This window comes from Pelodiscus sinensis, chromosome 26, assembly GCF_052426305.1.
Source record: "Pelodiscus sinensis isolate ZL-2025 chromosome 26, ASM5242630v1, whole genome shotgun sequence".
Classification (NCBI taxonomy): domain Eukaryota; kingdom Metazoa; phylum Chordata; order Testudines; family Trionychidae; genus Pelodiscus; species Pelodiscus sinensis.
The window spans coordinates 13,084,807-13,096,866 of NC_143077.1; the positions used below are offsets into that span (position 1 = coordinate 13,084,807).

Below are 12,060 nucleotides of genomic sequence, written 5' to 3' on the forward strand. Positions count from 1 at the left end.
TACCCGGCTCTTGTACGGAACCTGCTCCAAGCAGCCACTTCCCAGGCTGCAGAGCGCCCCGGGAACGCCAGCGCGTTGGCGCCGCGGGATGCCTCGTGCCCTTGGCCTTGCTGCTGGACGCGGCACTTGCTTTCAGTGGGAGTCGCAGCAGAGGCAACAGGGCCGCTCGCCGAGAACGGTGCTGGGGAGGGGAGAACCCGCCTGGACCTGCAGCCCTGGGAGGCTCATCTGCCCAGCCCAGCTCCCCGTATGGACCACTCCTTGTAAGGCTGCGCCTGGGCAGGTCATCAGCTGCGGGGATCAAACCTGGGGCATCCGAAGGTGCTTCCCCGGCCAGAACTAGCCTGCTCAGGGCAGGGCTACAACCCTCCCACTTCCCCCACGTCCCCTGGGGGTGGCTGGGATATGTACACAGGGTGCTCAGCTGCCTCCAAGCTCAGGCTGAAGAGGCAGCTGCCTTATGATCCAGCGATTCAATCTCTTCTGCCAAGGACGCAGCCAGGGGCACAGCCCTACCCCCCCAGCCCCCCGCCCTGCGTTCCTGTCCCCCCAGGGCCAGGCGGCCAATCTCTTGGGCTTGGCCGTTCATTCCACTCGCCCCAGGAGAGTCGCCTTGTGCCATCGGTCCCTGCCACGCCGGCACGTCCTGGGAGTTACACACACCACAGTCCAGGTGCCCTGCAGAAGGGCAGGCTGAGCCCAAGCTGGGCTCCATGGCAACCCCAGCGATGGCTCCCTGCAGCGACCACGGGAGGTAAGGGCCTGTCCTCTCAGGCTCCCGCACTTGGGGTAGCAACTCAACCCTTCAGGCTCCAAATGGACCACGCCCACCCTCCCTGCCCCTCTCCAAACCCCCCCCCCACCCGGCAGGCCTGGCCAGCGGGGCGGTACCAGGAGCTGGTGGGGGTGCCCTCCAGCAGCTTGGTGAGACGCCCCGCCAGGGGGGTGAAGAAGGCCTCCACGTCGAAGCTGGGCTGGAAGAGCTCGGTCAGGCACTTCATGGTGCTGGCGTCGCAGCACAGGACTTTGTTCTGGGCCGTCACCACGTAGGGGATGAAGGTGTAGCTGCTGCTGTGGTCCTGCCGGGGAGAGACGGGGTGTCAGGAGTCAGGGCTTCTCCCCCGTCTCCTCCCGCCCCCCCAAAGCCTGTCCTCCCTCACCTCAGAAAGGCAGCCCCATAGATTTTACCCAGGGCCAGCATCCTTCACCGCTCCTGGCTGGCTGGCCTCAGCCCAGCTCTGAGGCAGCCCTGGGGGCAGGGTAGTTCCATTCCCACAGCCCAGTTGTTCCCTGGGCCCTCAGCCCCAGTGGCCAGCCAGGGGTCTTGGTCCCCATGAAGGTGGTGGTATTGGTGACAGAGACGCTGCTGTGCTGAGACCCACCAACTCATTTCACGTAACGCCCTCCAGACAGCAGGGAAAGGAAGCAGGGAGCTCTCCCAAGCCCTAGGCAGAGCCTGCCCACACAGGAGGCCAAAATACAACGTCACTTGCCATGCAGCCTGCACAGGCCTTTTTAATACCAGCTGTGCCACTCCCTTTGCTGCACGCTCCAGCCAGCGGTGCGAGAGTTAACCACCCTGGCAGTCAAACAGCCATGAAGCCCCAGAGTTACCACCACAATGAGAAGGCCAAGGGCTGCCACCCTGAACAGGCGAGAGATCTGCCCCAGGCCCAGTCTCCTCCTCCCCAGGCCAGATCCTTGGGGACAAGGCCTTGCCAGGCCCAGGGGTGTCTGTAGCGCTCAGGCCTAGGGGAGTTGGGGGCACTGGACTGCTGCAGAGACGGGAAGGAAGGTGTCCACACCCTAGCGTGCCTGGCTCTCCCAAAGAGCTGCCACACTCAGGTTTGAGACCAAGGAGCAGCTGAATGTGGATTTTCAGAAACGTGGTTGGAGGCTTCAGCCAGCTTTACCCACCCACCCCCAATCGGCAGGGCAGCCAACCGGGCGAAGACAGCAAGGACCCGCTGTAAGATTCAGCTGGGCCTGTCCCACATGATCAGCTCCCTGCCACCGAGCCTGGGGCATCGGGGAGGGCGAAGCGGGGGACTCTCTAGTCTTCCCAGCCTGTTTCTGCTCATGCCGGAACAACAGGTGGGCGGCGGGGGGCGCACAGACCAGCACTAATCTGTAGTGACACAGCCGTTTGCAAATGCCAGGCTGGCACAACGGGGGGTGCAGAGAGCCCAGCAGGGAGAGGGCTGAAGGGAAGGACCGAGGTGCATGGGCAGGAAGCTTCCCCAGAGCCACCACAGCGATGATGGGCTCAGGAGATGCAATTAGCCCATGTCGCCTCCCTTCTCTCTCCCTGGCTCAGGGCTGATGGGGCGGAGAAACGAGAACAAACAGGCAGGGTAAAAAAAAAATCAATTCACGGAAAGTAAACGGCACTTACTGAGTTCTTCTGGCAGATCTCCTCCTAGACAGAGGGAAGGGGGGATATTTAGCTGTCGATTCAACCGAGACGGAGCATGTTAGCCGCGACAAATAGCCACGGTGGGAATTATTTCACCTGCTCGGCGGTGAGACACCATGGGGATGGGCCGCGCAACACACCGAGAGAAATTCACTACACAACCCGCCCTGTGCATGGACGTTCTCAGCTCTCTCCGTCCCCAACATCTGGTTGGCAACAGGGATCAGGGGACTGGAAAAACGTATCTATTTCTGATGGGATCTTGCAGCCTTCGAATGTTCTCCCTCTACCAGCCCCGCCTGGACGCTGGGAGCGGAGGTTGTTTCCGGAATAGGCCGTTAGCTGGGAACATTTCACTGGGGAAAACGAGCCCTTTTAATACATCGCTAGTGCCGGGTCACTGGGTGGAGGGCTTGGAAAGGAGGCTGGCAGCATTTTACAGCCAAGCAGCAGCACAGCCATTTGCTGAATGTTTTCTCCCCTTCTTGGCGGCTTGGAACTGGAGTGCCCTTTAATCCTGGCAGGGGTCACAACCGCACCCAAACCACGGCGCATGGGTCAGTCCTGCCTATGGGTGGGAGGTGGTGGGAGTATGTGGGGCTTAGGAATTCATGCTAGTGGTGTTTTTTTTCCTAAAAGGACCAAAGTGTGTAGAACCGCGATTCCCAAAGTACGGGTCACCACCCAGTACTGGGGCACAGGATGTGGGGTACTGGGAAGCTCCCCATGGGGAGAGTTCCCCAGCAGGGAGCTCCCCAGTGGCTGCCAGGGGGTCGTGGGCATAAACCGTTTTTCCCAACTGGGACACAAGAAAAAAAGTTTGAAAACTTCTGGCCGAGGGGGCTTGCAAAGTCCCAAGCAGCTACTTCATTTAGAGCCCGATCCAAAGTTCATTGGTCATGGGGGGGGTGTTTCTATCAATTTCAGTGGGCTTTGGACCCTGGATCCAGGCCAAAAAGCTCTGCTAGGCTGACATTCCAGGTCCAGTTTTCCCTAAAGCAGCAGGGCTGAAAGGTGACTGGGTGAAAGTGGAAAAGTGACTCAGAACATGTGCCTCAGATTTGAAGCAGGGGCAGCTTGGCCTCCCCCCACCCCCTTAAGTGGTTTATGTCCAGAAGGAAAAAGGATTTGTTCTTATCTCCAAAGGAGCCTCATTTGCTACCCTCTGAAAATCACATTCTGTCCTGCACCCTATATCTATTGTCAGGAGACTGCTGCTCACCGTGCTAGGGTCAGAGCAGATGGGGGCTTTATTCCCGTGGAAAGACCAGGCTCCAGGGCGTGGAGCAGTGGCAAATGTCCCTATCTAACGGTTCCTGGGACTGGGAACAGAGAGCCCGCTGGGGTTAGGTGCACTGGAGTAGCCCAGAAGAGACGCATGCAGGACTAGGATGCTTCCTGACGCGCTTGACCAATGATCAGAAACAGAACACTTAGACCCCCAGCATCCAGCTAACCATTGTTCAACATCCCATTCGTTTTGCTGCCCTTTAGATTAGCTGGAATGTAAAATCTAATTACAGTAAAACCTGTGTTATCCGGCACGCTCGGGGATTAGGCGTTCCGGTTATCTAAAAATTCCGGTTATCTGAGGGTCCCCATGAACCTAGGAAAAATCAATGGATAATAATTGTAAAATTCAAGTGTTTAATATTGGTAGTTTTGTAGTGTGAGGCAGTTGGTCTCACATTTCTATTTTGAGTTAAAGATGAATGGGAGAGGTCTAGGTTGGATATTCGGAAAAACTATTTCCCTAGGAGGGTGGGGAAGCACTGGGATGGGTTCCTAGGGAAGTAGTGGAGTCTCCATCCCTCGAGGTTTTTAAGTTTCGGCTTGACAAAGCCCTGGCTGGGTTGATTTAGTTGGGATTGGTCCTGCCTTGGGCAGGGGGCTGGACTTGATGACCTCCTGAGGTTTCTTCCAGCTCTATGATTGTGTGATTGGTACTTCTTAAATCAAAAATTGTTAAGCCAATCATGGTAAACCAAGCCAGGCCTGTGCGCACGAAGATGTGCCAGTATTGAGGCTGGGGGCAATGCCGGGTAACTAAGTTTTCTGGTTAACAGAGTGCTGGATAACAAAGGTTTCACTGTAATTGGTTAAATGGGTTAAACATTGTGTTTAACCAGTTAACCGATTCAAGGTGATGTGGGCAGGGGGGTTGCTCCAGTCCAGCCCAGTTTGCTGCAGGTCTGGGTGCCCCTCTGGCAGGGGCTATTCCAGAGCAGCCTCTGTCTGCAGTGGGGTGCCTGGGCCTGCCGTGGACAGAGGCTGCTCCAGATGATCGGAGCAGCCCCAGTTCATGACAGGCCCCCAACGGGCCTGAAACAGCCCCTCCTGGAGCTGCTCCAATCCCCATCAGTTGATGGTTAACCAAAACTGGTTAACCAGATAGCCAGTTAATCTTTCACATCCCTACTTCCAGACAGCATTTCAAGCCAGGAGAGGAAAAAATGGGCTTGGGATTAAGGCACTGAACTGGGACTTGGAAGACCTGGGATCAGGTCCCAGCTCTGCTACTGACTCAGGAGAACCTTGGGAAAGTCACTTTGTCTCGCTAGGCCTGTTTCCCATCTGTTAAAAGGGGTAAAATATCCCCCCCGCCCCACACAGTGTTGTCGGATTGTGGGGCAGGGACCATATGCTACTGTACGTGTCCAGCACAATCAGGCCCTGATCTCAGTTAGAGCCTCATGCTACCCTAAATCAGAGGCCAGGTAACTAAGTCTAGCTCTTGGCTCAGCTGAGCGTGCTCTTGCCAATCCCCTCCCTCCCTCCTCCACATTCCATGTCCAGGCATTTCCTTATCGTAGGAGATGGAAGGGTGACAGGACTTTGCAAAGGGGCTGCAGCCTCCTCCTACGCGGTTATGCAGCCAAGAATCTCTGTGGGCTCCCATTTGCTGGTGAGTACCGAGAGCTCAGGCTTCAAGCAGCTTTGCAAAGGACTAAGGCCGCCGCAGTCACCTAAAACTGGGAAACTGAGGCACGGGGCGATGTGAGGGGGCCAGGCAGAGGCCACCTGGCTCCCAGTCTGCCACTCTAACCATCGGCTTTTTCTCCCTAACGCATCCATCTCCTGTGTGTAGCCAAAGGCACTTCCTGGCTCACGGAGCCATTTCTCGCCCCCGGGGTGGCTCAAAGCTTGGAGGAGGCTTGGAGAGCCGAGGGGCCCGGTCCCCACCCACCTTGAGGGCCTGCAGGTCCGGCAGGTCGGTGTGGCAGCACAGGAGGACGTTGTTGGTCATGCTGAAGCTCTCCCGCACCCCCAGGTGGTAGAAAAGGGAGGGCTGGCACAAGGAGTTGCTCACTTCCACCACGGCCACATCTGCGGGGAAGCAGCAAGGGAAGCATCAGACACCCGCCTGCGCCGCTCGCCTCCTTTCACGCACCCGCATGTGGATGAGGACAGGGCTGGGGGAATCCCCCACGATCCCCTCCCCCAGGCCTCCCGCCCCAGGGAGACTCACGTTGCAGGCTTAGAACGTCCTAGTGTTGGGGATACAGGGGCCTGGAGCAGCACCAGCCCACAGGGCCAATGGCCAGGCCTGGCCCTCGCCCCAGATGCTGCATGTCACACTCACAGGCCACCCTGGTCTCTATTTCTGCCGGCCAGGGACCCCCCTCGTGCCGCTCCACTGCTCCCCTCCAGGCCCTGCAACATGGAGCCTGCGAACCTGGCTGCCTGCTGCACACAGACAGCCACGCCCCGGTACTCAGCACGCTCAGAAGCAGGCCTTCAGAGGCTGCATCCCCAGCAGGGCTCCTGCAGGCAGCCACCATCACTGATTCAACCCTGCATCCGTCTGCCATGGCGGCTGGCAAGTCAGCACAGCAGAGCGGACCCAGCTCGCCGCAGGCTGCACAAAGGCGCTGCCCCATCGCCTCCTGGTAGGTGGGGGGGGAGGGGGTCCGATCACTGCAACACCCACGTGCAGACACGTTTCACAGAGTGTGGCAGCAGAGCAGGAAAAGCAAGCCGTCTCCATGACCCCCCAGCTGGAGCAGAGCCAGATCTGAGGAACACGGGTACAGCAAGGTCTGGAAGCCCCAGTGACAATGCAACAGCCCACTTTGGACGTCACCCTCCGAGGGGGGATCCAAAACCAACCTTGCAACCTGCCCACACACTGAGCTCCATTATAGTATTATAGCGCCACTAGGGGAAACTGAGGCACAGGGCGGCTAAGGCTCCACTTCCTGCAGGACCAAGGAGTCAACCTCCCATTGACTTCAAGCATCTCAAGCGCTCAGCAGCTCTTGAAAAATTCAGGCCCCGACACGGTTTATCCCCAAGCCTGGGACAGAGCCCTGGACTCTGAAGTCCCCTGCCCCTCTGCTCTGGCAGTAGCGTGAGGCTGGAGGGGGCACACCAGATCTGACAATCTACTGGCCCATAACTCTAGCCTGGCTCTCTACTGGGGATCTCTGCCAGCCTCCCAGCATTATCGATAAACCAGTGTGTTTCCTCCCCCGGGGCCCGGCTGGGAGCCAGAACAGAGAGTGACAGAGGCGGAAGGTGAGATGTGACAGGTCCAACGGAATAAATCACATTAAGCAAGGGACGTCCCTCTGCCTAACCTCTCCTGGGGGGAGGAGAGGAATCTAAGCCACTGCAGAGGGCAAAGATCCACAGTAGGCAGGTCCCTCCTCTGCTCCAGATGAACCGGGAGCATCACAGATGTTGGGTGAGGAAACCTCAGACTGACAGGAAGTCTGCACGAGTTATTTCCACATCTTTTGAGATCCTTCTGGTCCCGGAGTCCTTAAAGGGCCAGGCTCTTGCTTTTGATTTGTCCTTGAACAGCACACACAGACCATGCCATCCTTGCAAGGCAGGGGAGTCTAGCAGGCCAGCAGGGGGCGAGCAGAACAGAACGACTTCTTCCCATGGTGGATGTAAGAAGCGGGCGTAGATTATAAAGCCAGAAGCGACTACTGTGATCCTCCAGGCTGACTCTCTGCCCAACAAGCTGGAGAACCTCTGAGTTGGTTCCAGGTTGAAAAACAACCCAGCTGGACTTCAACGTTGCCAGTGAAGGGAGATGCTCCAGCAGCTTCCCGGACAGGTGAAAACAGACACCAGAGAAAAACCCACTGCCCAGAGAAAGGAGCACTGCCAACAGGCACAGCGGAGCGGCCAGGGAGCAATCAGTTGGTTGGCAGAGCCCCGCACGGATACAAACTTTGCATCCACAGTCCGCACGTGTGGTCAGTGGACAGCTGCAGGTCTGCAGAGCTCTTTCTACTGAGGCTGGAGCCCCTCATAGACTTTAAGGTCAGAAGGGACCATTATGATCATCTAGTCTGACCCCCTGCACAGTGCAGGCCACAGAATCTCACCCAGCCCCTCCTAGAATAATCCTCTCACCTATAACTCAGATATTGAAGCCTTCAAATACTTTGAAGACCCCAAGATGCAGAGAATCCTCCAGCTGTGATCTGTACCCCATGCTACAGAGGAAGGCAAAAAACCTCCAGGGCCTCTGCCAATCAACCATGGAGGAAAATTCCTTCCCAGCCCCAAATATGGTGATCAGCTAAACCCTGAGCATGTGGGCAAGACTCACCAGCCAGACACCCAGAAAGTTCTCTATAGTAACTCCTATCATCCCTCCATTGGCCTATTTACCACTGATAATGAATGGTCAATTAGTTACCAAGATCATGTTATCTCATCAAACCATCCCTTTCATGAACCCATCGGCTACGTCTAGACTGGCATGATTTTCCGAAAATGCTTTTAACGGAAAAGTTTTCTGTTAAAAGCATTTTCGGAAAAGCACGTCTAGATTGGCAGGATGCTTTTCCGCAAAAGCACTTTTTGCAGAAAAGCGTCCGTGGCCAATCTAGACACGCTTTTCCGCAAAAAAGCCCCGATCGCCATTTTCCCGATCGGGGCTTTTTTGCAGAAAACAGTACTATGCTGTTTACACTGGCCCTTTTGCGCAAAAGTCTTTCGGAAAAAGACTTTTGCTCGAACGGGAACAGCATAGTATTTCCGGAAAAGCACTGACAATCTTACATGAGATCGTCAGTGCTTTTCCGGAAATTCAAGTGGCCAGTGTAGACAGCTGGCAAGTTTTTCCACAAAAGCAGATGATTTTGCGGAAAAGCTCGCCAGTCTAGACACAGCCATCTAGTTTAATCTTGAAGCCAGATAGATCTTTTGCCCCCACTAATTCCCTTGGAAGGTCGTTCCAGAACCTCACTCCTCTAATGGTTAGAAACCTTCGTCTAATCTCAAGTCTAAACTTCCTACTAGCCAGCTTATATCCATTTGTTCTTGTGTCCACATTGGTATTAAGCTTAAATAATTCCTCTCCCTCCCTGGTATTTATCCCTCTAATGTATTTAAAGAGAGCAATCATGTCCCCCCTCAGCCTTCTTTTGGTTAAGGTAAACAAGCCAAGCTCCTTGAGTCTCCTTTCATAAGACAGGTTTCCCATTCCTCGGATCATCCTAATGGCCCTTCTTTGTACTTCTTACACCTCGTGGTACATCCTGCCTGGTCAGCACTGGGGAAGCTGGCACTGCCAATGTTTATGTTGCACCTGTCCTGGGACCTTTTGTCACCACTGACTTCTCATACACCAAAAGAAAAAAAATAAAGATGCAAAATACCCTCTCACCCGCCCTCTCCCATCCCCATACGCTCCCCTCCTGGGCTGTGACCACAGCTAGGTACAACTCAAACCCCACTGGCACAGGGTATGATACTGGCAGCACCATCCCGCGCTGCTCACGGAGCCCAGAACAATTGGAGCTGCCAGGAGCCCATGCAAAAAAACAGCTGCAGGTTTTACTCTTCTTTCCCGGCATGAGAGGGAAACAGAAAACAGGGCCAGGAGGAAGCAACTGAGCAGGATGCTGGGAACAGGGTTCTAATCCTGCTGCTGCTCACACAAATGTGAGCAAGTCACTTAAGCCCCTCGGCAAACGTTCAGCTACCTGTGAAACGAGGGTAACGGAGCCCAGACAACCCCCACGTTAACAGTGCAAGACTGTTCCTGAGAGTTCGAAATGGAAGGTACAATCCTCATAAAGGACCAAACATCGCACAGAGCCTCTCATGGTCTAGACTCTCCCCAATGGCCAGCATCAGCTGGGAACTGCACAGTAACATTTGGGATAGAGCGGGGAGCTCCCTGCTCCAGGACAGGCTCCTGCCATTTGAGCTACAGAAGAATCACCCCCCTGGCAGTGCAGGGACTATGACACACAGCCAAGCAGTTCCCACTCCACCCAGTAGAGGTCAGTGGTGCAGCATACATCCCAGCTAATAATAAGTGAAGACCCCAAAGAAGGAGACGCTTGGTTTCATTTGCCAGCAGGTGTCCACGGTGGGGTACCATGCCCACTTGGTACCCAACTTGGGAGGGGCTGCCGTGGCGAGAGGCAGAAATGAGGGGCGGCTCCCCCCTCCCCCCAATACCCAGATCCGCCAGGGAGCCTTCCTGCAGCCCCTGATTAAAACTAAACTCCTCCCCGCTGTCTGCTGCCGCCCTCCCTCGCCTTGGCAGAAGCCGCCCGACCTGTTCGTCCGCTTTCGCTGCCAGCACAAGCCTCAAGCCTGCCCCACCCGCCACGGCTCCGAGCCGGAGGCGCCACCCCCGCTGGCTGAGCCCGGGCGCAACTCATGGCAGCGGCGGCGACTCACCGGCGTTGTAGAAGCAGTCCAGGGTGGCCGTGTCCCCCAGCGCCAGCGTGCCGAAGGGCACCGCCTCCAGCTGCGCCCGCGCCTCCTGGCAGGCTTCCCGCAGGCAGCGCAGGGGCAGCGACTCCGCACCCCCCGAGCCCTCGTTGAGGACGCAGACCACGCTCAGCGCCCGGCTCCGGCCGCCGCCGCCCCGCGGGCCCGGGGCCCCGAACTCCGGCTTGCAGGGGGCCAGCGCCATGGCCAGGGGGTCCTGCCAGTAGCTGCCGGCGCGCTCTGCCGGCCGGCGCTCCCCGGCCATGCTGGCCCCCGGGGAGGGCGGCACGTGCAGCGGATCCCCGCCCAGCCGGGCCCCTCCGCCTTCCCCGTGCGCCGCTGCCCTCCGGCGAGTGCAGCCGCTCGGGCCGCGGCCGCCCACGTGGGGCCGGGGAGCCCCACCCACCGAAACTTTTCCTGGGTGAGCTCCGGAGAGAGCGGGACTGAGCGTGTCCCGCGCCCACCCCCGCCTTCCTGGGCTGGGCTGGGCTCCGCGCCACGGGCCGCCGGGGGCTCTCCAGGATCGCGAAACGGGAGAGCGCCCCAGCGCTACCCTGGCGGGGCCCTCCAGCTGGGAGCCCTCCCCTCCTCCCTGGCTTTAAAATCACTCCAGCCGCGGGCTGCAAACAGCGCCGCCTCCGGGAGCCGGTGGGAGGGCTTGAGAGCCGGGGTCCAGGAGCATGGTGCTGCGGACTGACACCGGCTAAAGAGCTGGCCCAGTGTTCGGAGGGCGGGGAAGGCCCCGATTTTGCAATCTGGCCCACAGTGGCCCCAGCGTGCAAAAGTGCATGGTTGCAACTAAAAAAGACTAAGGTGCAGTTGAACCTTCATTATCTGAATATCATACATTTGGGTCAGTGAAGTTTTGAGAGACTTGCCAGTGCAACCAACATCCATTTATAACATGAGATCTCCAGGATATAGATCCCAGATTGGAGATATACCCATCTCATAGAGCTGGACGGGACTTTAAGAGGTCATCAAGTCCAGCCCCTTACCATCCCTGATAGATTTGCCCAGATCCCTAAATGGCCCCCTCAAGGATTGAACTCACAACCCTGTGTTTAGGAGGCCAATGCTCAAACCACTGAGGAATCTCTCCCTTTAGGGAGGGCAAACTTGTAATAGAAAACGGGTGGTTCAGACAAATGGTGCTTCAGTTAATTGCGGTTCAGTTTTCCATGGCGAGAGATGTGGAGGAAAATTAATTCTGGGCCTAGCCAAAGCCTGGCTTTCAGAGTACATGGAGCAAACACAAGAGTCTTTTATAAAGCCCAGGAGAGTCTTTGAAGGCAGTAGGCAGAGAGGAATTCACTCTGCCCTCACCTTGTGCTGTGACGTGCTCTGCCCCCAGGCCTCCGGATTTCACGCAGTCGCAGGATGACAAACCATTTTTTGCTCTCTTCAGAGGGCTTGGGTTGTTTTCTTTGTCCAGCTTTAGGGATGGCTGGAGCAAAATGACATGGCTGACTGCCCGCCCTGGTCTGGAAAATGGGGTAGGAATATGTGTGTGTGTGAAAGAGATGGAGAAAGCAAGTGAGCTGGTCAACCCCGGGCCAGCCACCAGGAAAAACTCCGCTTTCAGCTCCAAAAAGCTGCACACATACATCACACGCTATTTTGATTGGCTCCACTTCCTTCTGTACCCGCCTTAAGCAGAATGTCTATCTCCCCTTGTTCCCCCCCTTAGTGCTTCCAAAAAGCAGCAAGCGCAGGGCTGTTGGGCTTTAGAGGGGTTGGCTGCTATGAGGATGGAAGACAGAGGACACTGTCTTCCTCTGAAGCTCAGAGAGATTTAGTTCCTCTGCAGGGAATAGAGCGCCAGGCCTGGAGTAGTAATGGGCCAGATGCTTGGCTCAGGGCCGCTTTCCTGGAGCAACTGTTTGTTTTTAATTTTAGGATTAAGCATCCGTCTCCTCCCATGCTGAGATAAAGGGCAGAGGGGTAGGAAA

The 12,060-nt window shown here is 56.6% G+C and overlaps 1 protein-coding gene across 4 annotated transcripts in view; it reads right to left on the reverse strand.

Moving 5' to 3' along the window:
* Window positions 1–10,580, reverse strand: part of MAP3K6 (mitogen-activated protein kinase kinase kinase 6) — a 30,937-nt gene extending 20,357 nt beyond the window's left edge. For 2 of the 4 annotated variants that reach the window (XM_075909165.2, XM_075909164.2), the window contains exons 1-4: window positions 10,076–10,580; window positions 5,604–5,743; window positions 2,396–2,419; window positions 892–1,079 (exon numbers count right to left, since the gene is read on the reverse strand). In XM_075909165.2, coding sequence (XP_075765280.2) covers window positions 892–1,079; window positions 2,396–2,419; window positions 5,604–5,743; window positions 10,076–10,373 — 650 coding nt within the window. In that variant the 5' untranslated portion in view covers window positions 10,374–10,580. The remainder of the gene's footprint in view (window positions 1–891; window positions 1,080–2,395; window positions 2,420–5,603; window positions 5,744–10,075) is intronic. The other 2 variants (XM_075909166.2, XM_075909162.2) reach the window with 2 other exon arrangements.
* Between the last annotated feature and the right edge of the window lie 1,480 nt (window positions 10,581–12,060).